Here is a 25,866-nt window from a genome sequence, read left to right as displayed (position 1 = left end):
GCCAACGTGTGGTGAAACAAAACCAACCCCACCGATGGCAAACTTTGATGAGGGCTGAAAAAAAAGGGCTTATTAGACTGTTTCTGAATGTGTGATAGGGCTGTTTGTACTCCTATCATCTCTCTTTTTGTGCGTCTCTCCCTCGCTCTGATATGCACAAACGCACAAGTTTGTGTGTATGTGAAAGCGTCTGTTTTTTTCCCTTGCGCATGCATGTGTGTGTCCGTGCATGTACGTGTGCACGTGTGTGCATGCATGCATATGTGCGTGTGCATGTGTGCTACAGAACAAACCGATATCTCCACCATAGCAGCTTGTTGACCTTCAAACTTATCAGTGCACATCTTTTGTCTAAGCAATTGCCTCCCTTTCGGCCTGTGAGGAGTTTGGATAATGCATCCAAATTAAAATCTTTTGTAAATCCCATTGCTTGATTGCTCGGGAGCCACTGAGAGTTGTTCAACCTTAATGGTAAAGGAGTTCCCGATTCCCAAAGTCATTTTCTCTTCATTATTCAGGCATGTATTAGCACCTCTTTCCACAAAGGGATAATACCCTTCTGCTAAACTGGCTCATAAAACACAGTTTAGAAGAGAAAAACAGACCAACCACATCCTCTCTTATGGCAGGCTGGTCCCTGGTGTTGTGTTCAAATCTAAATTGGATCCTCGGTGCGGGGGTCAACTCTGGTCTCACTGTCACACTGTTTGCTCCCCTGTATTGGATGTGTGTACTATATAACTTTTAACTTTGCTAGCAGCACATTGCATGTCAGGACAATTGCGAGAGACACGGGCAAACAGATTGGACTACTTATTTTCTTTATCCGTGCCGCTATTATTACAGTCATAATAATTGTTGCTCTAGTAGCGCAAATGTGCCACCGCTGACCTGGTGTCTGAATCTGTCTGCGCTTTGCCCTGCGTCTAGTCCACTCTTCCTATACCTCTATTTCCCCACTGAACTAACTGATGGTACAAATCACAAAACGTAGGCGTCCAGGTAGCATAGAGGTCTATTCCGTTGCCTGCCCACACGGGGATCGCCGGTTCGAATCCCCGTGTTACCTCTGGCTTGGTCGGGCGTACCTACAGACACAACTGGCCGAGTCCGCAGGAAGCCGGATGTGGCTTTGTGTCCTGGACGCGGCACTAGCGTCTTCTCTGGTCTGTCGGGGCGCCCATTCAGGGACTCGGGGGAATAACGTGATCCTCCCACGCGCTACGTCCCCCTGGCGAAACTTCTCGCTGTCAGGTGAAAAGAAGCAGCTGGCGACTCCACATGTACCGGAGGTGGCACGTGGTAGTCAGCAGCACTCCCCGGATCGGCAGAGGGGGTGGAGCAGCGACCGGGACGGCTTGGAAGAGCGGGGTAATTGGCTGGATACAATTGGGGGGGAAAATCCAAAATTACAAAAAGTTAGCGGACTTACAATATTGTCTGTGAATGTTCTCATTCATCCAGGTCATGGTTATCCAAAGGAACTGAATCGAGTGCAACTGGACTTGGTATATATCGGTGAAGACGTTTCGCCTCTCATCCAAGAGGCTTCATCAGTTCGTGCCTTTCTGACTAGACTAGACTAGCTTGGTCTAGTAAGAAAGGCACGAACTGATGAAGCCTCTTGGATGAGAGGCGAAACGTCTTCACGGATATATACCAAGTCCAGTTGCACTCGATTCAGTTCCTTTGGATGACTTACAATATTGTAGCGAATTCGGGGGGCAACCACAGGAACTGCCGCAGCCGGAACGCGAACTCGTAGCTCCCGCACCACGGGAGACATCGCTAACCGCTCGAATAAAGGGTCGGACTCGTTAAGACCCTTGGCTAACGCCTCCGACCGGTTAGCGATGTCCGGTTAGCGATGTCTCGAGGTACGGGTTCGCGTCCCGGCTGCGGCAGTTCCTGTGGTTGCCCCCCTAATTCGATACAATATTAAGATAAGAACACCAATAAGCAAGACAAACCCATTTTGTTAGACTTTTAGAAGATCGTTCTGCTGTTGATAGATATGGGCTGGCTAGTTATGGAGTGTTTTGTTGCTCGATTGACTGATTGATTGTGCCTATGTCAAAGATATAAAGATAAATAAATAAAACAAACGGCGGGCCTTATTTTGCTGCGTTGAGCATCGTTTTATATGCTCTTGACTCGGCCACGTCACATCCAGACAAATAACCCGCGGCACCTTGCATTGTCCGATTATACAGCTTAACGAATCCGACCTTCAACAGTTTTTAGGCGCGGCTTGCAAAACAGGGACGCGCCTCCGTTCACGTGGCTGCCAATGAGCTGCCGTCAGGTGAAATCTGGCGGGGACACGGTGTCACGTTCGTAACCTGCACGCCAAAAACCAGCACGTGCACTTTTTAAAACGCTCCTAAATCGGCGGGGACGGCGCAGCGGCTGTCCGGCGAAACACAATAGAAAAAAATGGGGCTGCACTACAATATCCGCCAACAGCGTCGCACTGCCCACAATTTCACGGTCGGCTCTAAAGAGGATTAGCGCCCAATTTATACACCTTTAAAGGAAACACAGGCGGCTAATGCTGTGGCTTCATCTAATCCTCCCAGCACTCTGGGGTAAAGATGTGTTCAGTCTGCCAGTTTGACTCCTCGCATACCGATTGGCCTGGATATCTGGTGACTAAAGAAGTGACTGAGGGAGTGCAAAGGCTGCAGGGAAATCAAGAGTTGTTGTACCTAGCAGCTACAGAGAGCGGCTTGACAGTGTCAAAGGATTATGCACTGTGGGGCTAACAATACTAATGGCACTTCTTTTGCATTATGATAATTGCCAAGACAAAATTGCCACCTAATTTCTCCCTGTTTCTAATTATTGGGCTCTTCAACGCAAGCAGGCAGTGGGAGCAGAGCATTGGCAGGCAATTAAACTCCCGCAATTATGGCTCCATTGTAAGGTGCAGCTTTGCAGAGGATTTGTAGGGCAGAGAGTGATTGCTCTCCGATGCAATTAAAAAAAAAACCAGGATAAATCTGGTGTGGACCTGTGAACAGAGCATTTCAAGTTCGCTGCCGTGCTCCCTTTTACAGCCCCGTTAAAGCCAGGGATCCTGTGCCAAAAGCATGCGAAAGAGGTCACTCGCCCCCACAGCTCCCCCCCCCCCACTGAGCCGCGGACATGTGTCTATCCCAGCTGCCCCGTTGGATGCACAAAAGCACAACCCCAAACACTCTCTCACTCTCTCTCTCTCTCTTTCCTCACACCCCCCCCCCAAAAAACCCCACAGTAATTTGCATAAAGAGCATTTCCAGGGATGCATGCTGGGTAGGATTAGTGCTCGTCTTCCTCTAGCGTGTCGGAGGGAGCAGTGACCCGATGCAAATGTGCACGGAGGAAGTTTAAAGCTGCGGACTGTGGGCTACAGAGCGGCGTGGCCATCTGGAAACGCGCTAACAGCAAAGTGTTTATGGGGGAGACCGGGGGAGACAGGAAGCGACGTCCTGCTTTGTCTCATTTTGTTGTACAGCAGCCACTGATCCATAGCGGTGTTTTTCAAATGTCTAGTTCAAGACCCAAAGGTGGCGGATTAAAATTGGTCGACAAATTAGGTGGTGGGGGGGGGATAGCAAACACATCTGCGGGCAAGTCCCTGCAATTTCACAAAAGTTATAAAAAAAACTGCTGTAAAAAAAGGCAGGTAAAGGACTCATGAAACGGGTTGTGTTTGATAAAATTAGGATACATAATGGCGTGGAAATCAGATTAGGGTGATAAGGAAAAAATGTTCTCAAAATGCAGCTCTCCAGGAGAGGAAAGAGACAAATATTACCTGTTTTTGCATAACTCCTTTCCATTTCTGCAGCAATAACCCATCTTAATGGCGAAGAAGAGAGCAAAACATTATGACTGAAACCGGGGTTTACTCTTGCGCCTGGGCTTCGTCCATTCGATCTCAACCCCATCTATAACCACCACCCCCCCTTTTTTCTCCCCAATTGTATCCGGCCAATTACCCCACTCTTCCGAGCCGTCCCCGGTCACTGCTCCACCCCCTCTGCCCATCCGGGGAGGGCCGCAGACTACCACATGCCTCCTCCGATACATGTGGAGTCGCCAGCCGCTTCTTTTCACCTGACAGGGAGGAGTTTCGCCAGGGGGACGTAGCGCGTGGGAGAATCAGGCGCCCCGACCGACCAGAGGAGGCGCTAGTGCAGCGACCAGGACACATACCCACATCCGGCTTCCCACCCGCAGACCCGGCCAACTGTGGGACGCCCGACCAAGCCGGAGGTAACACGGGGATTCGAACAGGCAGCAGAATAGACCGCTACGCTACCCGGATGCCCCCACCTATGACCATGTGAGGTCTGTGTAGCCCGGTTATATAGGATGAGTACGTAATAGTGGGTTTGATTCCCGCCACGTCCAGATGGATCGATGCAGCCATGGCACACCATGACAGGTTGGATTAAGCCTCCAAACAAATGGCACAAGGTCATCATCGATATCGGCTCTGCATAAACCGTTTCATGAATGATTATGCGGACCTGCTGCTGCTGCCTTGCTGCTGTGACAGACCCGTCATCCGCCCCTCTGCCAGAATTACATTTTGAGCGGCATTACTTTGCCAAATGGAAGCTGCGGCATTAACGAATAATTACTCCGAGCTATTCATTTGCCTCTTTTTTTTTGAGTTTGTCTCCACATGGCCTATTAATTCTTCTTGATTTAATTGATCAAAACTCCCTCATAAAGTCCATTAACATTTGCCTGGGGCTGGACAAAATAGCGGCGCTGCGCGGAGCCTCTGTTATCAGCCGCCGCTGCCGGGCTCGTGCTGAGGCAAGACGCGCCGGAGTTCATCAAACTGGGAACACGAGCACATCTCGCGCCAAACGACGTGCTCGACGCCCCCCTTATTTATTTATTTTCTCTCCAATTCAAATGTCAGAGTCCAAATGTTTAAAGGTTATGATTTAAACGAGGTGTGATGGCTTTGCGAAGTTAGTAAATAAAACTCCTGTGCGCCTCGAGCCCTTTTGTTGGGCTCGCGGAGCAGAACAACATGCCTTCCACTGACAGCCCTCGTACATCACGAGCTGCCTTGTCTGCTTCCCCGACCACATGCCTGCGCTCGCTCACAGCCCGTGCTCCTTGTGAGAGCGTGACAACGACAACTTTCTCCCAACACTTCTGGCGGCGCTGCACAACATCCCCCTGTCTTCTGTTCCCTCCCTCCTCGCTTCCGACCCTTACCATCATCTGCCTTCCCAGTGGCGGCTGTTTTTTTGGGGGGGGGGGGGCAATTTACCAGCAGCACACCTGACAGTTGCTTTAATGTCCACACAGTCACTGAGTTATCAAGAAGGACAATGTGGCCTATGGATTTTATCAGGGTTCGTAGACGGTGGATGATTGACGGTCGAGACGAGGCGTGGTGGTGGGTGTGAACATGATTGGCAGCCATGGGAGTTGTCCAGTCACATTAAGGAGCTGATCGTGGGCGTCAGGAGGTCTGCCGCTCCCCCGTTCACATCAATGGGGTGGAAGTGGAGCGTGTCTCCAGCTTTGAATTCCTTGGAGTCCACATCAGCGAGGACCTCTCCTGGACATCAAACATCCAGGCCCTTGTGAAAAAGGCCCAACAACGCCTCCATTTCCTGAGGAGGCTGAGGAGCGCCCGTCTACCCCCCCTCCCACCAAATTCTCCCCAACTTCTACGACTGCACCATAGAGAGCATCCTGACCTGCTGCTGCATCTCAGTGTGGTACGGCAACTGCACCTCGGTAGACCAGAAAGCTCTGCAGCGGGTCGGCAAGGCGGCCCGGCATATCACCGGTACCCAGCTCCCAGCCATACAAGACATTTATCACAAACGCTGCCTTCGAAGGGGTCTCAGCATCAGCAGAGATCCCACCCACCCCAACCATGGACTGTTCTCCCCCCTTCGCTCTGGGAGGCGCTACAGGAGCCCCAGAGCCCGCACTACCAGGCTCAAAACAGCTTCTTTCCCCAAGCTGTTGCCCACCTGAAGCTGGCTACCCAGTGGATATTTCTAAATATTTTGTGCTCGTGCTCTTTTTTAACTTATTTTTAGCTTTCGGTCTTCATGTGTGTATATCTTATACTGAGTTTGTTGTGTTTGTCTATGTCTGTCTTGCACTGTTTGGCGAATTTCATTTTTAACATATTTCATTGTTAACATGTGTCTGCACATTGGTTTTAATGACAATACATTGAATTGAGTTGAATTAGATCAAAAAACATTAAAACAATACCAATTCGCTGCCAGTGGGAGTGTCTGGGGCGCACAGACCTGCGCCCCATGGGAAACTCTGAAGAAACCAATCAGACGGCAGCCTCAGGTCACCTGCTCGCCAAAAGTTCGAGGGCTTACATCAGGTCTCGTTTGGCCGGCGCCCCTCACCCAGGAAGTATATGTATTCAGACGGAAATCAATCAAACACCATTTGGATCCAATATTTAATGGCTGCTGACAGGCGCTCACAGACTGAAAAACACTTTTACTTCATCATTATTTGCATTACACAACTCAACTATATTCAACGTGTTTAAGTAGATTTTCATCTCTCGATGTTTGAAGGGGGCGGACCTGTACTGGCCGGCCGCCACCGCTTTATAACCCGCCCTCCACGGCCTTCCCTTTGCTCTCCCCCCTGTTTTTCTTTCACGGTCCCCTCCGATGGAAGTCTCCTGCCACGGTGGGAGACACATCTGCATTGCAGTGCCGAGGCGAAAGCAATGGCTGGAGGAGAGGCGAGCGCGAGTAGTTGGGAGAGAGATGGAGAAACGGACAGGCAGGCAAAGATAAAGACCGTGAAAAAAGAGAAAGACACAGGCAGTAAATTGAAGTCTGACTTGTTGTTTAGCGAAAATAATGGAGGCCTGACTGACAAGAAAAAAAAAGCACCGTGTGCATTATTTGGCACATTGCAACCACCTACTCTTCTCTCCCCCCCCCTCCTCCTTTTTTTGTCTTTCAACCATGAACATGTCTGTTTAAACACGAAAAAAAATCAAACCAAACAAAACCTTTTGCACCTCAAAGTGCTGTCACAGGGAAATCACAGGGAGGGTCATCCACCCCCACCTCCCTTTGAGCTCCTGAGCCTCTCTGTTATTAATGGCGTCATCATTTTTCCTCTGCTCACTCTATTTCCTTTCTGATGGCGGAGGCTGCTTCGTCGTGTTTTGCCATGTTTCTGTAATTGCTCCAACAGCCGAACGCTGAGCATCTATGTTCCGTGCGTGTGTGTGTGTGTGTGTGCGTGTGTGTGTGTGTGTGTGTGTGTGTGTGTGTGTGTGTGTGTGTGCATGTGCATGATCAAGCGTAATTGTCTGCATGAGCTTGCGCCTGCGTCCGTCTACATGTGCATGTAAGTGTGTGTGTGTGTGTGTGTGTGTGTGTGTGCATGTGCATGATCAAGCGTAATTGTCTGCATGAGCTTGTGCCTGCGTCCGTCTACATGTGCATGTAAGTGTGTGTGTTTGTGAGTCTGTGTGTGTACATGATCGTGTAATTGTCTGCTTATGAGGTTGCGCATGTGTCTGTATACATGTGCGTGTGCGCGCGCACGATCACGTGTAATTGTATGCTTATGAGCTTATGCGTGCATCTGTTTGCACGTGCATGTAAGTGTGTGTGTGTGTGTGTGTGTGTGTTTTAATGTGCTCGTTAATGTGTGCGCAAGTGTGTTGCACTCTTCCCCCCCCCACACACACCCAGGGCCGGCTGGGAGTTTGTGGGGCAGAACAGCCAAGCCGCGGGGCGAGCTCCACACGGGGTGAAATGACAGCCTCCAGGCCGCGATTGGTTGATGACCGTGAAACTCTCGCGGTTAACGTAAAGCGAGCGACCGGCTGGCACAGCGTGCGACCGGAGCCCGCGTGCCGTTCTGCCAGCAGCGCAGGAAAGCCATCTCCGACCAGACTCTGCAGCGCTGCGACGAACAACAAAAGGCGCCTCGCCGTACAATTCATAAGAGCACAGGCGAAGCCATATGGCATACAAAGCGCGGGGAGAGGAGCAAGACACACAACCGCTGCCATTTGTCACAGTAAATGATTTTCTTTACTTAAACGCTGGTGGGCAGGAGCGAAAGCTGCGAAAGGTTGCCGAATGGAGACAAGGAGGAGGGTGCACGGGCGGAAAATAGCCAGGCTGTCGCAGATGCCAGCCAAGGTCAGATAAAGTGAGGGGTAAGTGCCGAGAGAGGGTGGTGGAGCAGAGGGCAGGTGGGGGAGGCGTATGAGGAGTGAGTGACCAAGCGTGAGCACTGCTGCCTCCACCCATCGTCGAAAACAGCGACATGAAAAAGAAAAAGAAAAACAACAAAAAAAAAAAGAAAAGAAAAGGTTAATGCTCGGCACTTCTGCAGGGACGCGGTGGTTTTAATTCGCCACCTGGAGAATATGTCTGCGTGAGACAGGGAGGCAAATCTACGTGGCATTTTCTCAAGAAAACACTTTTTTCTTTTTTTCTTTTTTACTCAGATGCTGAACTGTTAAGACTGCTACACCCCCCCCCCCCAGAGAGTGAAACTGTTAAGACTGCTACCCCCCAGACAGTGAAACTGTTAAGACTGCCCCCCCAGAGAGTGAAACTGTTAAGACTGCTATCCCCCAGAGAGTGAAACTGTTAAGACTGCTACACCCCCCCCCCCAGAGAGTGAAACTGTTAAGACTGCTACCCCCCAGAGAGTCAAACTGTTAAGACTGATATCCCCCCCAGAGAGTGAAACTGTTAAGACTGCTACCCCCCAGAGAGTCAAACTGTTAAGACTGATATCCCCCCCAGAGGGTGAAACTGTTAAGACTGCTACCCCCCAGAGAGTCAAACTGTTAAGACTGATATCCCCCCCCAGAGGGTGAAACTGTTAAGACTGCTACCCCCCAGAGAGTCAAACTGTTAAGACTGATATCCCCCCCAGAGGGTGAAACTGTTAAGACTGCTACCCCCCAGAGAGTCAAACTGTTAAGACTGATATCCCCCCCAGAGAGTCAAACTGTTAAGACTGATATCCCCCCCAGAGAGTGAAACTGTTAAGACTGCTACCCCTCCCACCAGAAAGTGAAATTGTTAAGACTGCTACCCCCCCCCAGAGGGTGAAACTGTTAAGACTGCTACTCCCCAGAGAGTCAAACTGTTAAGACTGATATCCCCCCCAGAGAGTGAAACTGTTAAGACTGCTACCCCCCAGAGAGTGAAACTGTTAAGACTGCTACCCCCCAGAGAGTGAAACTGTTAAGACTGATACCCCCCCCACCAGAAAGTGAAACTGTTAAGACTGCTACCCCCCCAGAGAGTGAAACTGTTGAGATGCTATCCACCACCAGAGAGTGAAACTGTTGAGATGCTATCCACCACCAGAGAGTGAAACTGTTGAGATGCTATCCACCACCAGAGAGTGAAACTGTTGAGATGCTATCCACCACCAGAGAGTGAAACTGTTAAGATGCTATCCACCACCAGAGAGTGAAACTGTTAAGATGCTATCCACCACCAGAGAGTGAAACTGTTAAGACTGATATACCCCCCCCCCAGAGAGTGAAACTGTTAAGACTGATATACCCCCCCGAGAGTGAAACTGTTAAGACTGATATACCCCCCCCCCAGAGAGTGAAACTGTTGAGATGCTATCCACCACCAGAGAGTGAAACTGTTAAGATGCTATCCACCACCAGAGAGTGAAACTGTTAAGACTGATATACCCCCCGCCAGAGAGTGAAACTGTTAAGACTGCCCCCCCAGAGAGTGAAACTGTTAAGACTGATATACCCCCGTCCAGAGAGTGAAACTGTTAAGACTGCCCCCCCCCCAGAGAGTGAAACTGTTAAGACTGATATACCCCCCAGAGAGTGAAACTGTTAAGACTGATATACCCCCCCCAGAGAGTGAAACTGTTAAGACTGATATACCCCCCCCCAGAGAGTGAAACTGTTATGACTGATATACCCCCCCAGAGAGTGAAACTGTTAAGATGCTATATCCCCCCAGAGAGTGAAACTGTTAAGACTGCCCCCCCCAGAGAGTGAAACTGTTAAGACTGATATACCCCCCCCAGAGAGTGAAACTGTTAAGACTGATATACCCCCCCAGAGAGTGAAACTGTTAAGACTGATATACCCCCCCCCAGAGAGTGAAACTGTTAAGACTGATATACCCCCCCCCAGAGAGTGAAACTGTTAAGACTGATATACCCCCCCCAGAGAGTGAAACTGTTAAGACTGATATACCCCCCCCCAGAGAGTGAAACTGTTAAGACTGATATACCCCCCGCCAGAGAGTGAAACTGTTAAGACTGATATACCCCCCCCAGAGAGTGAAACTGTTAAGACTGATATACCCCCCCCCCAGAGAGTGAAACTGTTAAGATGCTATATCCCGCCAGAGAGTGAAACTGTTAAGACTGATATACCCCCCCCCCAGAGAGTGAAACTGTTAAGACTGATATACCCCCCCCAGAGAGTGAAACTGTTAAGACGGATATACCCCCCCCAGAGAGTGAAACTGTTAAGATGCTATCCACCACCAGAGAGTGAAACTGTTAAGATACTATCCACCACCAGAGAGTGAAACTGTTAAGACTGCCCCCCCCCAGACAGTGAAACCTTTAAGACTGCTATCCCCCACCCAGAGAGTGAAACTGTTAAGACTGATATACCCCCCAGAGAGTGAAACTGTTAAGACTGATATACCCCCCAGAGAGTGAAACTGTTAAGACTGCCCCCCCCAGAGAGTGAAACTGTTAAGACTGCTATCCCCCACCCAGAGAGTGAAACTGTTAAGACTGATATACCCCCCAGAGAGTGAAACTGTTAAGACTGCTATCCCCCACCCAGAGAGTGAAACCTTTAAGACTGCTATCCCCCACCCAGAGAGTGAAACTGTTAAGACTGCTACCCCCCCCCCAGAGAGTGAAACTGTTAAGACTGCTACCCCCCCCCCAGAGAGTGAAAGTTTTCAAAGTTTAAGTCGGTAGCAAATGATGGTGCCAAAATGATGCAGTAAAAAAGGATGTTAGCAGACACACTTTGTCAACATAAAGTTCTTGCATTAAATGAGGCAGCTTTTTAACCCCTGCCCCACTTCTCTTTCTCTTCCACTTTGCGTCAACACACACACACACACACACACACACACACACACACACACACACACACAGTTTATTATGCAGCAACGTCACCACCGCCACCCTTAGGCAGCTGTGTATGACTGATGAAGGTAATTTTTCCCAAACATCAGAATGATCAGTTTGGTAGTGAACACCCCGGACCCCTTTCTTCCTCCTCCTTCTCTCCCACCCAACTTCTTTTTTCACGAAAAAAGGGAGAGAAAGAAGGAAAAGAACAAAAGGCAGGGACAAAAACGGAGACATTTGTTGCAACGTGTCCTGCAGTGGCTGGCTCGCTATCTCAACATCAATGGGTTTTGCTTCTCAAGCATATGGATTAAGGAAAACACTCGTAAAGTGTGTGTGTGTGGGGGGGGGGGGTGCAGATATGAAACCATCAGTACTGATCTTTCTCATCTAGCTCCTCTAGGTTGACTTGCTCAGGGACTCTTAAGCTCCGCTAATAAAAGACGCACTTAAGTCTGGCGTTGCCACCTTGGCACATAGAGGCAAAAAAGAAAAAAAGAACAAAAAAACAGAAAGCTCTCTTTATTTATTCCTTGATTACCATAGGGATCCAATATAATACACATGCCACTGCGAATCAGCCTCACGGCAGAGACGGAGCCCAGCCATGGTGAGTCCCCCCCCCCCCCTCCCTCCCTCCCTGTGTACCAGCGTGAGCCGTGGGACGCAGTGCGCGGCGCTCAGCGTGAGGACTTGTCTGCCTCTCTCTCTCTCCTGGCCTTATAGGTTCAGCCTCAGTGGGCTGTCTTTACCTGTTCTCCCATCTGTCAGTCACACACCAAAACAAATCCACCTGTCGGCCATGGAGACCGGACCGAACGGCGGATGCTGCTACAGCTGTCTGGGCCCGCCTGGGTGCGAGGAGTGAGAGGGCCAGCGCCCTCCACTGGTGATGGAAAACCCATTAAGATGCTTATTACCCATCCTGTCAGCCCTTTTCTCCCCCACCCCCACCCCCCAGTGTGGATACCACCTCGCAAACTAACCAAGACAGCCGTGCCATTACAACAGCACCTTGAACTGGGAAGTTATGGCTCTGTGCTTTTTGTGGTCCTCGTGCCCTTCGTCACAAGGTCCCTCCAACCTTGTAACAATATAACAATCCAGCCGTGAGAGGCGAGCGTTCTCACGGTGCCACTTGATTGCCTCGACAATGAAGCCATTAACGCCTTAACGCCTTCTATTAACACCTTATTATGTAAATGGCAGTGGTCAGAAATGTCTAGCATTGTAATGGGATAAAGGCTAAGCACAGCGCAATTTAATGCGGCTGACTTTCACTGGCTCTTTGAAGGATGTTTTCAATTATAATAGAGCTAATTTAATTCATTGTTTCGGCGCTGAAAATGCATTTTTAAAGGTTGACTGAGTCTCCATTTCCGAACTCAGGTTTAATCAGTCATGTACATTGAACACATGCACTGGAACGTCCTCTAAATAGATTGACAAAGTTGCCGGGGATCAGCGCTGGGGCTCTTAAAGGGACACATTGCCCACCCCTTCCCCTTTCCCCGTGAAAGCAGGGCTTCAATTGTGGCAGGAGGGTGTTCATCTGAGAGATGAAAGACCTGCGCCTTTAAGAGGGCCGTCTCCCCTTTCCCTCATGCTCCCCCTCAACCACACGGACACTCCTCCTGTGAGCATTTGTGAGGCGGCTCCTGTCCCTTACGTCTCTTTGTGGGGAACAGAGCAGCCTTCCCAGAGCATCACTAGAGACGGCACAGAGAGCTTCTGGGAGGACACCCCAGGATCCCTCACTCTGCGGTCGGCCCCCCGGCCTTTTTCCTCCGGAGGAGGCCGAATGGAAATAGAAGGGGAGAAGGGGGCGCAGACATCCCCAAAGCTGGAGCAGTCTCACGCTGAGGTCCGAAACAGGTGGGGCGGGGGAACTTTTCAGCCGGACCATCCCAAGAGGTCAGATGAGAGTTCAGGACGACAGCGATAGGCGGACTAAATCCACAAGGCGGCCGGAGCCCTTGGAGAAAGGTGGAGTCTTGTTTGTGATTTTTCTTTCCTCTTTTGAAAAGTTTGGTTGAGGAGTAATCGGCAGAGAACGCCATCTATATGATTTACTGTTATTAAGGATAAAAGCACTATATGAAAAGAGCACAATTGCAGGAAGGAGGATAACTTAACAGTTTCCCCCCCCCCATCCATCTACCAAGCACTCTCCATGTCATAATTTGCAGCATGAAATTGAGATGCTCTTTAAAGAACCTCTTGAATGGTCCCGACAGGGCTCTTAATTCACCAGTCAGGCGTTTATCTTATTTTTCCAGCTCTTTCTGAGAGGCGGCCTTAAAGACTCCATTGATAGTGCTCTTGGGAAGAGGGGGTAACATTTCTTATATAAAGTCTTGAAAGTTTGCTTCTGCTAACTCGAGGGAGAGAAAAGGAGGCACAGAAATAACAACAACAACAACAACAACAACAAAACGATGCTCAGTTGTTTTCCATACTGTGAGAGTGCGGGACTGGACTGACATCACAGAGGAGCTCTGAGGAGACAAGACATGTTCACAGGCTGTGGAGTGGTCAGTGGCCAGGGCCAGTACCTGACCAGAGATGCTGTCAGGCCTCACCCAGGCCTGGAGGTTCACAGACAGATCCAAATGGATGTCGGGGTAAACCCGGGCACCTGCCCTTCCTACCAGTGTCAAGCTTACAGAGGCGCAGGGCAGCCGCCAGCGGTCAACACTGTGGCCAGTCTGACAAAGCCGGCCCAACAGCCAACGCCTCCCGCTGGACTCAAACTGGGACAGGGAGGATTCAAGAAGGTCTGCCGAACCGAAGAGGACAGCCCCTGCCCCTTCCCAGGACTGGCCTCCGGAGTGCTGGAGATGCGCGTGAAGGAAGGCAGCAAGATTCGCAACTTAATGGGCTTTGCAATGGCCCGCATGCAGGGAGAGACAGTGAGCGGTGGGGGAGCGGTGAGTGGTGGTGGTGGGCTGAGGCAGGTCATCTTCACCGGGTCAGGTCGCGCCGTCACCAAGACCATCACCTGCGCTGAGATCATGAAGAGAAAGGTGGGCTCCCTGCACCAGCTGACCAAGCTGCGCTACAAGTCGGTGAAGGAGGTGTGGGAGAGCCACGAGGGGGAGACTTCGGAGACGACGGTGCACAGGACGGTGCCCTCCATCAGCATACTCCTTTCCAAAGACCCTCTAGATCCCAGGGAGCCGGGCTACCAGCCCCCGGAGACTCTCGGCGCACTGTGGGAGGAGGGCGAGGGCGGGGGTGCCCCGCAGACAGCGTGCAAGAGAGCTCCGGTTCCCCTGGCGTACGGCGGTTTCCCCGACTGTAAGAGAGTGTGCCTGGGGCAGGGGGGCTCGGTCCTGACCCCGCGCTGACCGGCTGAACCGGTGTCAAACAGCAGAGCGGAGTGAGGCAAAGGAGCCCTTTCTGCGCCGCCCCGCCGCTCAAGCACAGCGCTGAGACAATCAAATCGCCCACTCGGTCGGAACAGTGCTTTCTGAGAAGACCCGAGTGTCCCATTGTTTGAGCAAAGCCTATAGGCTCCAGAGGTCAGCTTGACACGGACCTAAACGCTCGCCTCTGTACAAACGGTATTTACGGGGGGGAGGGGGGGGCTCTGTCTATCGGCGCGCCAGAGACGGATCTCTCACAGCCACACAATGTGTGTCTTGCTATAAAACCTTTTTTTATATATATATAAATTCACGTCCCATAGCACATTGACAAAAGAATAAGCCATAAATTGCAGAGGTTCCAGAGAAACCGTCTATAGTCTACGGACAAACTCGTTTGTCGCCATCGTCCCACTGCCGTCGCTGCAAACTCCCAACTTCTCCACTGTGACCTTTAAACATACACAAGGTAGGCCCGACGACTCAAGAGCACACACACACACGCCGCTATAACGCGCTTCAAGCCGACCCCATGATACGACGAGTGCGACACACGCCGACGTGTGTCCGTTTAATGCTCAAAACGCCTGGTATAGAAAGTCAAATAAATGCTTTTTTCCCCCCAATGGACATGTTGTTTGGTGTTGTGTCTTCTCGCGATACGTGTCGTCAGAACCGGGATGTACAAAGCCCGGTGATTGAAAAGAAAATCACAATGTACCGATGGCACGATAGGAGTGACGGCAGTGAAATTTGTCTGTAGCAAAAACTGATTTAATGAAATAGTTGGGCGATAAGGACACAGTTCCTAAACCAACCCAGAGCCTGGCGGGGCTGGGCAGAAGTACAGGCACAGATTATCATTAAGATAACATCACATCGCAGAGCACGGTGGTGGTGGTGGTGGTGGTGGTGGGGGGGGGGGGAGGAAAAAAAAAGGATTAAAACTAAGCTTGACAGAGCTTCACACTACTGTGCCCCTGCAAAATATGAAACCAGGGCAACACGTCACACTCTTTCCTCTCTCTCTCTCCCTCTCTCTCTCTCTGTCTCTCTGTCTATGGGCCTACCCGCCCACCATATCAATTGTGTGCTCTGAACAGTATACCTCATCCGCCACATCCTTCTGATGCTCGAGCGAGATAACGTGCTGTTCAACGAGAGCTGAAAACGAGAGCCGGAGACAAGAAACGAGCGCCCGGAGACAAGACCTCTCCGGCACACCCACCCCCCCCACCCCCCCCCGCCGCGATTTTGCATCTGTATGTACTATTTCAGGGGCTGTGAAATGTGTCTCGTACAAGGCAAACAGGTACCTATATATGCATGTATGGCACATAGATGAAAATGCCACCTGAGGCAGAATGTAGTAAAACAACCTTATGGATTAAGGATTCCCCGCGTACACATCTCTGAAGCTTGTCCCAAACAAAAAAAAAAAAAAAAAAAAAAAAATCTCACTAATAGAAATCACTCACCGGAGAATTTTTTTTTTTTTTTTTTATCAAAGAGGGTTTAAGAAGTTATTTTTCTGCTTAATCAACCATGTCTTCTGGGGATAATAACCTATCCCGAGTTGAGTCGGGGCTGGAGCGTTTTCTGTTGATCTTAATGAAAATCTGCAAAGGCAGTACTCCACTTAATAAAGTAAATTAATCAAAGTGACTCAGAGCTGCGGTAACAATCGTGGGAAGAAGAAAAAAAAACTTCACTCAGACAGACAAAAGGGGGAGGGGGGGGGAGAGAACATTGCCGTGGCGTTTATGTCGGAATTCGCGTCTTTTTTGAAGCGGTGCAAGCCTGAACGTGCCGTGCAGTGGTCAGCGAGCACCTCGGCGGTCTACGGCAGACACAGTGATTAACCTCTCTCTCCATCCCATTGAGGGAATCAGAGCAAAGCAGAGGACCCCAAGGTTGAATAAGAAATGCTGCGGCTTGCACCACCACCCCATATGGAGCAACATTGTGTGTCCTCGAGACTGCTGGAAGGTTATCACTTCGGGTCGCGCTGTTATCACGGAGTTAACAGCTTTCACCCAGCAGCCTGCGGGAAAGTCCGTCAGCGATGCAGGTCACATAGATAGAGCCTCTATAAGTAAATCTCAAATCGACCCGAATCGGTTATCAGGCATCAAGAATTCTGGACCGAGTGTGAAATGCAGAGGAGGTAATTAGGGATAACGGAATAGAGTACCTGAGCGAGAGGGCAGATAAAACACAGTGGCAAAAAACATTACCCTGGAGTGAAATCCAACGTGGCTGGCACGAAATAGCGCTGCAGAGGAGTCAACAAGGAGCCTCACAAGAATGCGCACAAGGTTATTTGCAAGCCTGTAGTCTATCTTCGACAATGGCATTTGTTTTCGCAGAAGTAATCACACCGGATCTTGGGGAGATACAGGGCAAGGCCTGGACTGCAATATTTCTGTCTCTTCTGCACTATGCATGCATTGACTTACACAGGGCACGCAAAATGGCAAGAGAAACTGATAGTCCCCCTGACATAGACTGACCAAGTACATCCCAGATAAAACATATGGCCTGATACTGATATAACTATATATAAGGTTAAAGAAGTTTTTAAGCCTAGACATAGATAGTGTAAAAGGTGGTGCCACTCGCTCATCATCAGGAGGGATATTTTCCTGTTTCGTTGACTGAAAGCACATATTGCCCAACTATGGAGACGGAAACGGTATGACATTATTTCTTATTTAAGTGGTAACTAAGATGTAAGGTTTACAAAAGCCTCCTTTGGTGAATATTTTGGTTAACAGTAAACTGGAACCAGGAGGAGCGTTTTCTTTCTCTTTTTTTTCCAGTTTTGTAATTATATTTTCCAATTATATCAACTCCTTTAGTTTGGTAATGAATACAAACATAACAGTGTTCAGGAACAAGTCGTTTATTCGTGCAGTTGTGATGGATTCGTGATGAAATAGTTTTCGGATCATTATGTGCAAAACATTTTTTTATTGTTATCTACTAATATGAGGGTCTTTAATCTAACCCCATGTTTACCGAAGACAATAAACTGCCAATTGGCTGAATCTGAATACATTCAAGGTAATGAAAGCGTTGGTACTCTATTTTTCCTCCTTTGCCTTTGCAGTGGATGAGAGTGAGGTCCCTGAGATGGCGTGGGAGTTCGCTATCTCCCAGCCTCCAGATGGCTCCGTCTTCTCTTATCTAGAAGAATGGGCGCTGCTGCCTCCATTTTTCAACTCCCCTTATCTGGGAATCCTTTAAATTGAATATTTACTGGGCCTATGTTCTCTGCCTGTGTTAGCCCTCTACAGTTACCATTTCTCTTGCTTGGTGAGACAGGCCAAAAGGTTTTTCTCAGTCATATACACATTCTGTCAGCCTTGTCAAGTAATGGGACGGTGATTGATTTTGTGATTGCAAGGAGAGAATGGAGAGTTGAGCAAGGAATGTTAGAAATGAATTAATGAATAGCTCATACAGGGAATGTGTTCTACATTAGAGAAGTGCACGTTCACCAGAAATGATATCGGTCATACTTCTATCTTACGTCAGGAGTAAGATAGATTTAATTAATCACTTTCTCTGTGCTATTGTTTTTCCCTCCAGTCTTACACTAGAGTTTAAGAGAACACTCGAGCAGCCGTTGAAAACATCTTATTGCAGTATGACTGGCTGGGGTCTATCTCCATAAACAAGCCGTGCCACAGCTACTCCCTAGTAAGTGTGTGGAAATGTCTTTTCAAAACCATTTTGTGAAATGCCTCCATGTTGGACTAATCAGCATAGCTGAGGATGTAATTGCTGCGCTGAAGTCGAAGCTGTAAGTGCAGATAATGAACACTGAGTACGGAGCTGCCAGAATCCAGGGCAGAAGAAATGAAGAGTTCAGAGACCAAAATGTCTTCAACATTCTCTCAAACGCCTGAAACAAAATGAGGGTATAGTGTTGATATACTAAAAAGTAAATGCATTTTAATCTCACTTATTACCCAGACTGTTCAAATGGCTCGTTTTATGGAGAAAGATGTTTGTGTAAAAATGTAACACAGAATGAGGCACACCTCATTTCATGTCCTTTAAAGGTGTTCTTAAACTCTTATGTGTCTACAGTATGTATGCATGCATGCATGTGTGTATGCATGTATGTATGTATGTATGTATGTATGTATGTATGTATGTATGTATGTATGTATGTATGTATGTATGTATGTATGTATGTATGTATGTATGTACCTTTTATTTATCAATTTTATATGAGGAGGGAGACTTACAAAAGTAAAATTTTCTCTGACTCTTGCTGCCCTCTGCTGGACAACACGTTTTATTAATCACTAGGTTAAAAACCCTAATACCCTTGCTGAATGATGGTACTATAGCAATTAAAGTTTGACGTTTTGAATTAAAGACACTTATCAAAGAATTATTTATCAGCTAGAAACCAATTTTGCCATATAATTTAAAATTTGTCATGTTTACTGAAACTAGGCTGAGTCAGGGACTCGGTGCCTTTAAGCACAAAACTCCCCCAGCAGCAGGCAGCCTGTCTGCAGATTTACATTTACTAATAATCAGCTGACCTAATTAAAATACAAAATCAGTTTAATAGCAGCAGATTAAAGTAACAGTTCCATGATAATAATTCAAATCTCAGTGTAGTTACTATGACCATGATAAACCACATTTAATATTTTAAATCATATTTTAATAGCGTCAAATCCTGGATTGGCATTAACAATACCACTTAACTGATTTTGCGCATATATTTCTTATACAATCATCTAAGCCCAAATTTGAAGCTCAACATCCTTGAGAGACATTAACTGTGAGGTTCCTCAAGGATCGATTTTGGGGCCTATAGATTTCCACATCTTCATGAAGCTAAAATCTGGAAATTGTCCATTTTGCCTTGTATAGCACCATTATGTGAGTAAACTACAAGTAATTTGGTTGTCAAGTTATGAAAATCATTCACTCACTTTTATATCAATAAACATAGAAAACTATAATTCTCTCTACTTCTGGCTTATTAAAATATATTTCAACTTGTCTAGGTTGCAGCAGCTAGAATTTAAATTAGCTTTACAGAGGAAAGCACATTAACTCAAATATGGCAAAAATTGAGTCATTACATGTTATTTTTAGAGCAAACTTTCAGTCTGAGTGATAACTTTGCAGAAGGGAAATGTTTGGTGCCCGTTATGTATCTCACCATTCAACTAATTGAGAGCCTAATATCACTGGGCATAGCCAATTTTGTCATCTCTAAATGACTAATGAGCATTTATCTATTTAATTGCTGGTGGCACGGTGGCGTAGTGATTAGCGTGGTCACCTCACAGCAGGAAGGTCCTGGGTTTAAGCCCTGGGATAGTCCAACCTTGGGGGTTCTCCCCATGTCTGCGTGGGTTTCCTCCAGGTGCTCTGGTATCCTCCCACAATCCAAAGACATGTAGGTCAGGTGAATCAGCCCTACTAAATTGTCTCTAGGTGTGAATGTGTGTGTGTGTGTGTGTGTGTGTGTGTGTGTGTGTGTGTGTGTGTGTGTGTGTGTGTGTGTGTGTGTGTGTGTGTGTGTGTGTGTGTGTGTGTTTGTGTTTGTGTTTGTGTGTGTGGGCCCTGTGAGGGCCTGGTGGCCTGTATAGGGTGTCTCCCCACCTGCTGCCCAGTGACTGCTGGGATAGGCTCCAGCATCCTTGTGACCTTGAGAGCAGGATAAGTGGTTTAGATAATGGATGGATGAATAGGATGGTAAGTCTCAAGAGGGAGCAGTGGTCGGTTTTATCAGGTTCCTTTGAACAAAAACTAGCCAAAGCAAGATGAACAAATTAGCAAGTTGCTAGCAAGTTGAACAACAGCTTGCTAACAACTTGATACAGTACACATTGCATTATAATGTATTTTGGCTCAAGGCACAAAATCTCCTCCGTACAAGGCTGTCTTTTATCTCCATCATTTTGTGGTTAAGATTCTCATAATTTTAAAAATGGCAGATGCTGAAATCCTGATACATAGTGGGGCAGCTTAGCATAAAAATTGTGCATTTTGTGATAAAAGCATCAAACTTGCTACATATGTAGCTTAATATATTTAGAAGAAATTTGGATATGGAGCCACTGAAAATTAACCCGGTAGTGGCCATGGCAGGCATGGAGGTTATTAGATCGCTTTTAGCGGGGCTGTGACCTCCCTAAATTTCACATCAGCCATTATGACAAGACAGAGGAGAATATTACCTTTCTAGAGATACCAATAATATTGTTCTAGTCCAAACATAACCAGAGATATGCCATTTTACATATCGGATGTTACCAATGTGTAACCTGCACGACAGGGGAATGGGCCTATGCTTGCGCAGGGACAGTTTACGGTCTAATGTCTAAGTTCAGTGGAGATTGGTGTAGGTTTTTTTCTAGACCGGATTCTAGTACTCACCCCAAAGACAACACACACACTCGTGGGTATAGTTTACAATAAAAAAAACCAATTTATTTCAACAGTTCAAAGTAAAGTTATTTCAATATCAATACTAAATTAGATGTGTTATATATATATATATATATATATATATTTTACTCTATTATACTTTTTAAAAGTTCTTCCTAATATTCTATTTATTGTCTATATCTATCTATATTCTATTTTATACCCTTCTAATATATTACTTATGCAGCCATATTTTACACTAACAAATTAAAGAAAATAATCCAAAATAAAGTATGAGTGCACTCAAAGAAAATAATAAAGAAAAGAAAAGGGGGAATGATTCAGTCTTCCAATCTGTGCAAGGTGCAATGTCCAGATCCTACCACAATCACAGGGGCAAGTTAATGTAGAGGCGATGATGATGAATCCAAATCCAGGGCGATGATGGGGGCAATCCAAAGGGGGTATCCAAGGGTTCCAAAAGGGTGTCGCAAGGGGGGGTTGTTCGGGGTACTGAAAAAACCAGTCGGGATTCCAGCAGCGTACAAAACACAAGAGAAAAGAGTCTTCCTTCTTCCTTCAACGGGAGATCATCTGTCTTTGGATAAAATCAAGATATCCTACGTAAATGGCTATGATTACATGGAACAGAAAGCTGTTTACTTTTTAGCTTTGGCTAGCGGCTCACCAAGGAAGCTTCGTGTGAGGGATCTTTTTGTCGTAGTTCAAATGTCCTGTAGCTCAAATATCCGTAGTTCAAATATCAATAATTCAGGTATCCATAGTCAAAGTTGTCCGTATTTCTAAATATCCGTATTTCTCTTCTCTATTGTCGACGGTTGTTTGCATGGTTTAAACTCTGTAGCTCGTGTGCCTCTTAGAGGCTACTCGTGGAACTTACATACGTCACAGGGTACATGTAATCATGTGGGTTACAAATGCATGTTGAAAAAACTAAGTTCCCAGTCCCTTTTGAGACATTATTCATCTATACACTATAGACATCTCCTCTATTCATCTATACACTATGTATAGGCATATATACCTAAACACTCCTCTATTCATCTATACACTATAGACATCTATACCTAAACACTCCTCTATTCATCTATACACTTTAGACATCTATACCTAAACACTCCGCTTCTGTTGGGCAAGGTTTAGAACCAGGAAGGAAACAATACACAATTCAGTACTTCAACAGTGTTTATTGTTTTGTTTTTTATTGTTTTTTTATTTACAAAAGTAACTGCTTATCCACTTAGTTTTTTCAACATGCATTGGTGCCACCCGATATGTAAAATGGCATATCTCTGGTTATGTTTGGACTAGAACAATAATATTGGTATCTCTGGATAGGTAACATTCTCCTCTATCTTTTCATAATGGCTGATATGAAATTTAGGGAGGCCACAGCCCCGCTAAAAACTGATCTAATAACGTCCATGCCTGCCATGGCCACTACGGGGTTAATTTTCAGTGGCTCCATGTCCAAATGTCTTCTAAATATATTAAGCTACATATGTACCAAGTTTGGTGCTTTTATCACAAAATGCACAATCCTTATGAATATTGGAGCTAAGCTGCCCCACTAACACTCATTTATATCTTGCAAATTAGATTACTTTAATGTAAGTTTAAATCAATAATTAAGCCAATTAAAAGTCTCCAGTTTGTTCAGAACAATGCAAACCAGAATCCTAAAAGAAAAAAAAAAACAAACAAAAAAACAATGACCTGTTATGTCCTCCATCCACCGGCTATCAATCATTGATTGCACAGCCAATGCAAATGAGAGCTGACTTTAAAATATGTATCTTAACTTACACGGCCTTGACTGAACTGGCCTCTCTGGCTTTATCATACAATGCACATGCTGAACTCTCAATAAATAAATTAAAAAAAACATCGGCTGGCAGCAGAACCTTTCTGCCGGCACGCTCCCTGCCTATGGAAAGCACTTCCCGTTCATCGGAGAATAAAATCCAACCCTTGCCTTCAAATCAAGACTGAAAACTTTCCCCTCTCACTCTGTTATGCCTTACCTTGACTAGCCTTATTTGCCAGTCTGACAACCATGTGAGTATATCTTTATTATCATACTTGCTGTCATCGTTGTCTTATTGCTGCTTTCGGTTTGTAGGGTTGCTCTTGATCTGTGTATTGTTAATTGATCGGTCCTTTTCTCCTTTTTAGCATAAAACGTGTTGAGGTAGGGCTGTGAAATGCACCTGCAACAAATCTGAGCTGTTTGGAAGATGAAAGTGAGGCGAGAAGTGTAAACTCATGACAGATGTTCAGTTTTCAGAGGGGCTTGGATCCCGGGTGAGACTCGTGAGTATGTGAATACAACGTTATTCATTTGAAAAAATGAATAAATTGTTGGGAAAAAAAATTGTTTGTTGACATCTTTGGTGAAAATCAGGAGGGACTACACAAATATATGCCGCCAAAAACCAAGCTACAGAGGGCCGCTACAAGTCGTACAGTGCATTGCTAAACACGAGGAGCCATTCTCCGATGGGGAGTATATAAAGGAGGCTTTCCTCAGCAGTTCGCAGGTCATAGTTGATGGGTTGCCAAAGACACGATCGTCAACAGGACCAAAGAAATAACCCTTTCTGTGAGAACCATAGAGAGGCGCACTACAGACATGGCTTAAAACGTAAGGCACCAGCAAACTCTGCATTGAAATATGTGTGGGTATTCAGTTTCGAGAGTGTAGGTGTGAACGACGCTCTGTTGTGACAAATAAGGGTCACACTAAATCAGTAAGATTGAATTAATTTTGTATGGGCCCTAGTAATTTTCATACATTCGCACAAATAATAAAGTGATTGTGTGTGTGTGTGTTCTCCTGGATCGCCACCTTGTCGTGGTGGAGAAGCTTGCGTGTACTAATGATCCCAAGAGCCATGCCGCCCGGAGCTTGGCTGGCTCCTGGTAGGGTCACCCAAGGTGGATAGGTCAAGGGGGGGAGGTTCCAGAGGAAGCGCGATCCAACAAAGACTTCGAAAAAAAAGTTTCTCTTCTGAAATGGGCACCATCTTTACCGCTGAAGACTCGTCAGCTTCAAATGCAGGGCTGTCAATGCATCTGGGGGGGGGCTTGATTTGTGGCACAATTGGGCGGGTTATTGCAACATTTTAATTGACTTTCCAAAAAAAAGGGCGGGGGGGGGGATTCCAGGAGACGCCTCCGTTGGTTCATGGACTTGGTTCACTTGTTTTATTGAAGTGGAAAGACACGGGAGACTGTCCAGTCCACAAGGCCTAAGGCCAATACATTTTGCAAAGGAGGGTCAAGGGTTTTGTAGTGACTTACGATGGATGTGACTCTTCTGACAGCAGAGAAAGACTAGCAGGTATACAGGATGCTGTTTTCTTTGAGTATTTGCCTATTAGTGCTCTTACGGTCAGACATTTTGGACCTCTCTGATGCCCTGATTGGTACGACATAGTCTACAACACCAAACAATAGCAGACTTTCTTTTCTTTCAGTGCTTTCATCCTTTAATAGCGGTTGGTCGAGAACAAGAAAGCATTCAGTGTAACTCTGATGTTGAAGCTTGACACCCCAGATTCTCTCCTACTCGTCCTTCTTCTAAAGAAACTGATATACCTGTCGTTTCTGCGAGACAGGAATGCAGACTTTTTGACCAGTGGACATCAGTTGTGTCAGCAAAGCCCAACGGGGGATGACTGGCATGATCAGGATCCATCCATCCATCCATCCATTATCTGAACCGCTTATCCTGTTCTCGGGTCGTGGGGATGCTGGAGCCTATCCCAGCAGTCACTGGGCGGCGGGCGAGGAGACACCCTGGACAGGCCGCCAGGCCATCACAGGGCCCACACACACACACACACACACACACACACACACACACACACACACACACACACACACACACACACACACACACACACACACACACACACACACACACACATTCCTACCTAGGGACAATTTAGTATGCCTGATTCACCTGACCTACATGTCTTTGGACTGTGGGAGGAAACCGGAGCCCCCGGAGGAAACCCACGCAGACACAGGGAGAGCCTGCAAACTCCACACAGAGGACGACCCGCCAAGGTTGGACTACCCCGGGGGCTTAAACCCAGGACCTTCTTGCTGTGAGGTGACTGCACTAACCACTGCACCACCGTGCCACCCATGATCAGGATATGCTTCAGATTTTAAATAAAACTTGTTGATTTGAAAATGGTATGACTGAAAGCAGGTTGTTTGTTTTGTTTGTTTTTTTTGCACCATTTCTATAATCTTTCCCTCAAATCAAGCCAATTTTATTTGTATAGCCCAGTATCACAAATTACAAATTTGCCTCAAGGGACTTTACAGCAACACAACATCCTGTCCTTAGACCCTCTCATTGGATAAGGAACAACTCCCTAAAAAAAACCCTTTAACAGGGAGAAACAATAGGAAGAAAGCTCAGGGAGAGCAACAGAGGAGGGATCTCTCTCTCAAGACGGACAGACGTGCAATGGATGTTGTGTTTAGACAATTCACAAAATACAACATTGAAAGAGGATAACATAATTATAATGGAATTATAAAATATATGAGGAATATGATGAGGAGGATGCCAAGCGGTGTCCAGATGAGCCATGCGACCACCATCACCATGTAGACCAAAAACAAAACAAAACACATTAGTCACACATGTGAGTGAGAGAAGCATATAACACTGAAACAGGATAACAACATATTATGGATTTATAAGAAAGAAAATGTGATGACGGGGGATGCCAAGCTGTGTCCAGGTGGCGACCGCCATCACCATGGAGACCTGGGAGGAGAACAGATTGCACGTGCACACAGGAGAGACTCACATCACACCATTCACACACACAGAAGAAGAGAAAGGAGAAGATGTCATTCAGGGAGCGAGAGAAAACATGTGTGAGAGAAGAGAACAGTTTGCAGTAAT

The 25,866-nt window shown here is 46.9% G+C and overlaps 2 protein-coding genes across 2 annotated transcripts in view; both read left to right on the top strand.

Annotated features, from left to right (window-relative positions):
- celf6 (CUGBP Elav-like family member 6) overlaps positions 1–13,078 on the top strand; it is a 232,116-nt gene extending 219,038 nt beyond the window's left edge. Inside the window, exon 12 of the mRNA XM_056279375.1 lies at positions 12,822–13,078. Within this exon, the coding sequence (XP_056135350.1) occupies positions 12,822–13,078 (257 nt within the window). The remainder of the gene's footprint in view (positions 1–12,821) is intronic.
- Positions 13,079–13,646: 568 nt separating this feature from the next.
- On the top strand, positions 13,647–14,483 carry LOC130112076 (ribonuclease P protein subunit p25-like protein). The gene has a single exon (XM_056279374.1). It carries the CDS (start codon positions 13,647–13,649, stop codon positions 14,481–14,483), a length of 837 nt encoding a protein of 278 aa, XP_056135349.1.
- Positions 14,484–25,866: the final 11,383 nt, after the last annotated feature.

This window comes from Lampris incognitus, chromosome 4 (assembly GCF_029633865.1).
Source record: "Lampris incognitus isolate fLamInc1 chromosome 4, fLamInc1.hap2, whole genome shotgun sequence".
NCBI classification, from domain to species: domain Eukaryota; kingdom Metazoa; phylum Chordata; class Actinopteri; order Lampriformes; family Lampridae; genus Lampris; species Lampris incognitus.
Note: the sequence above shows the minus strand (reverse complement) of the source record. Positions and strands in the feature narration are given on the sequence as shown.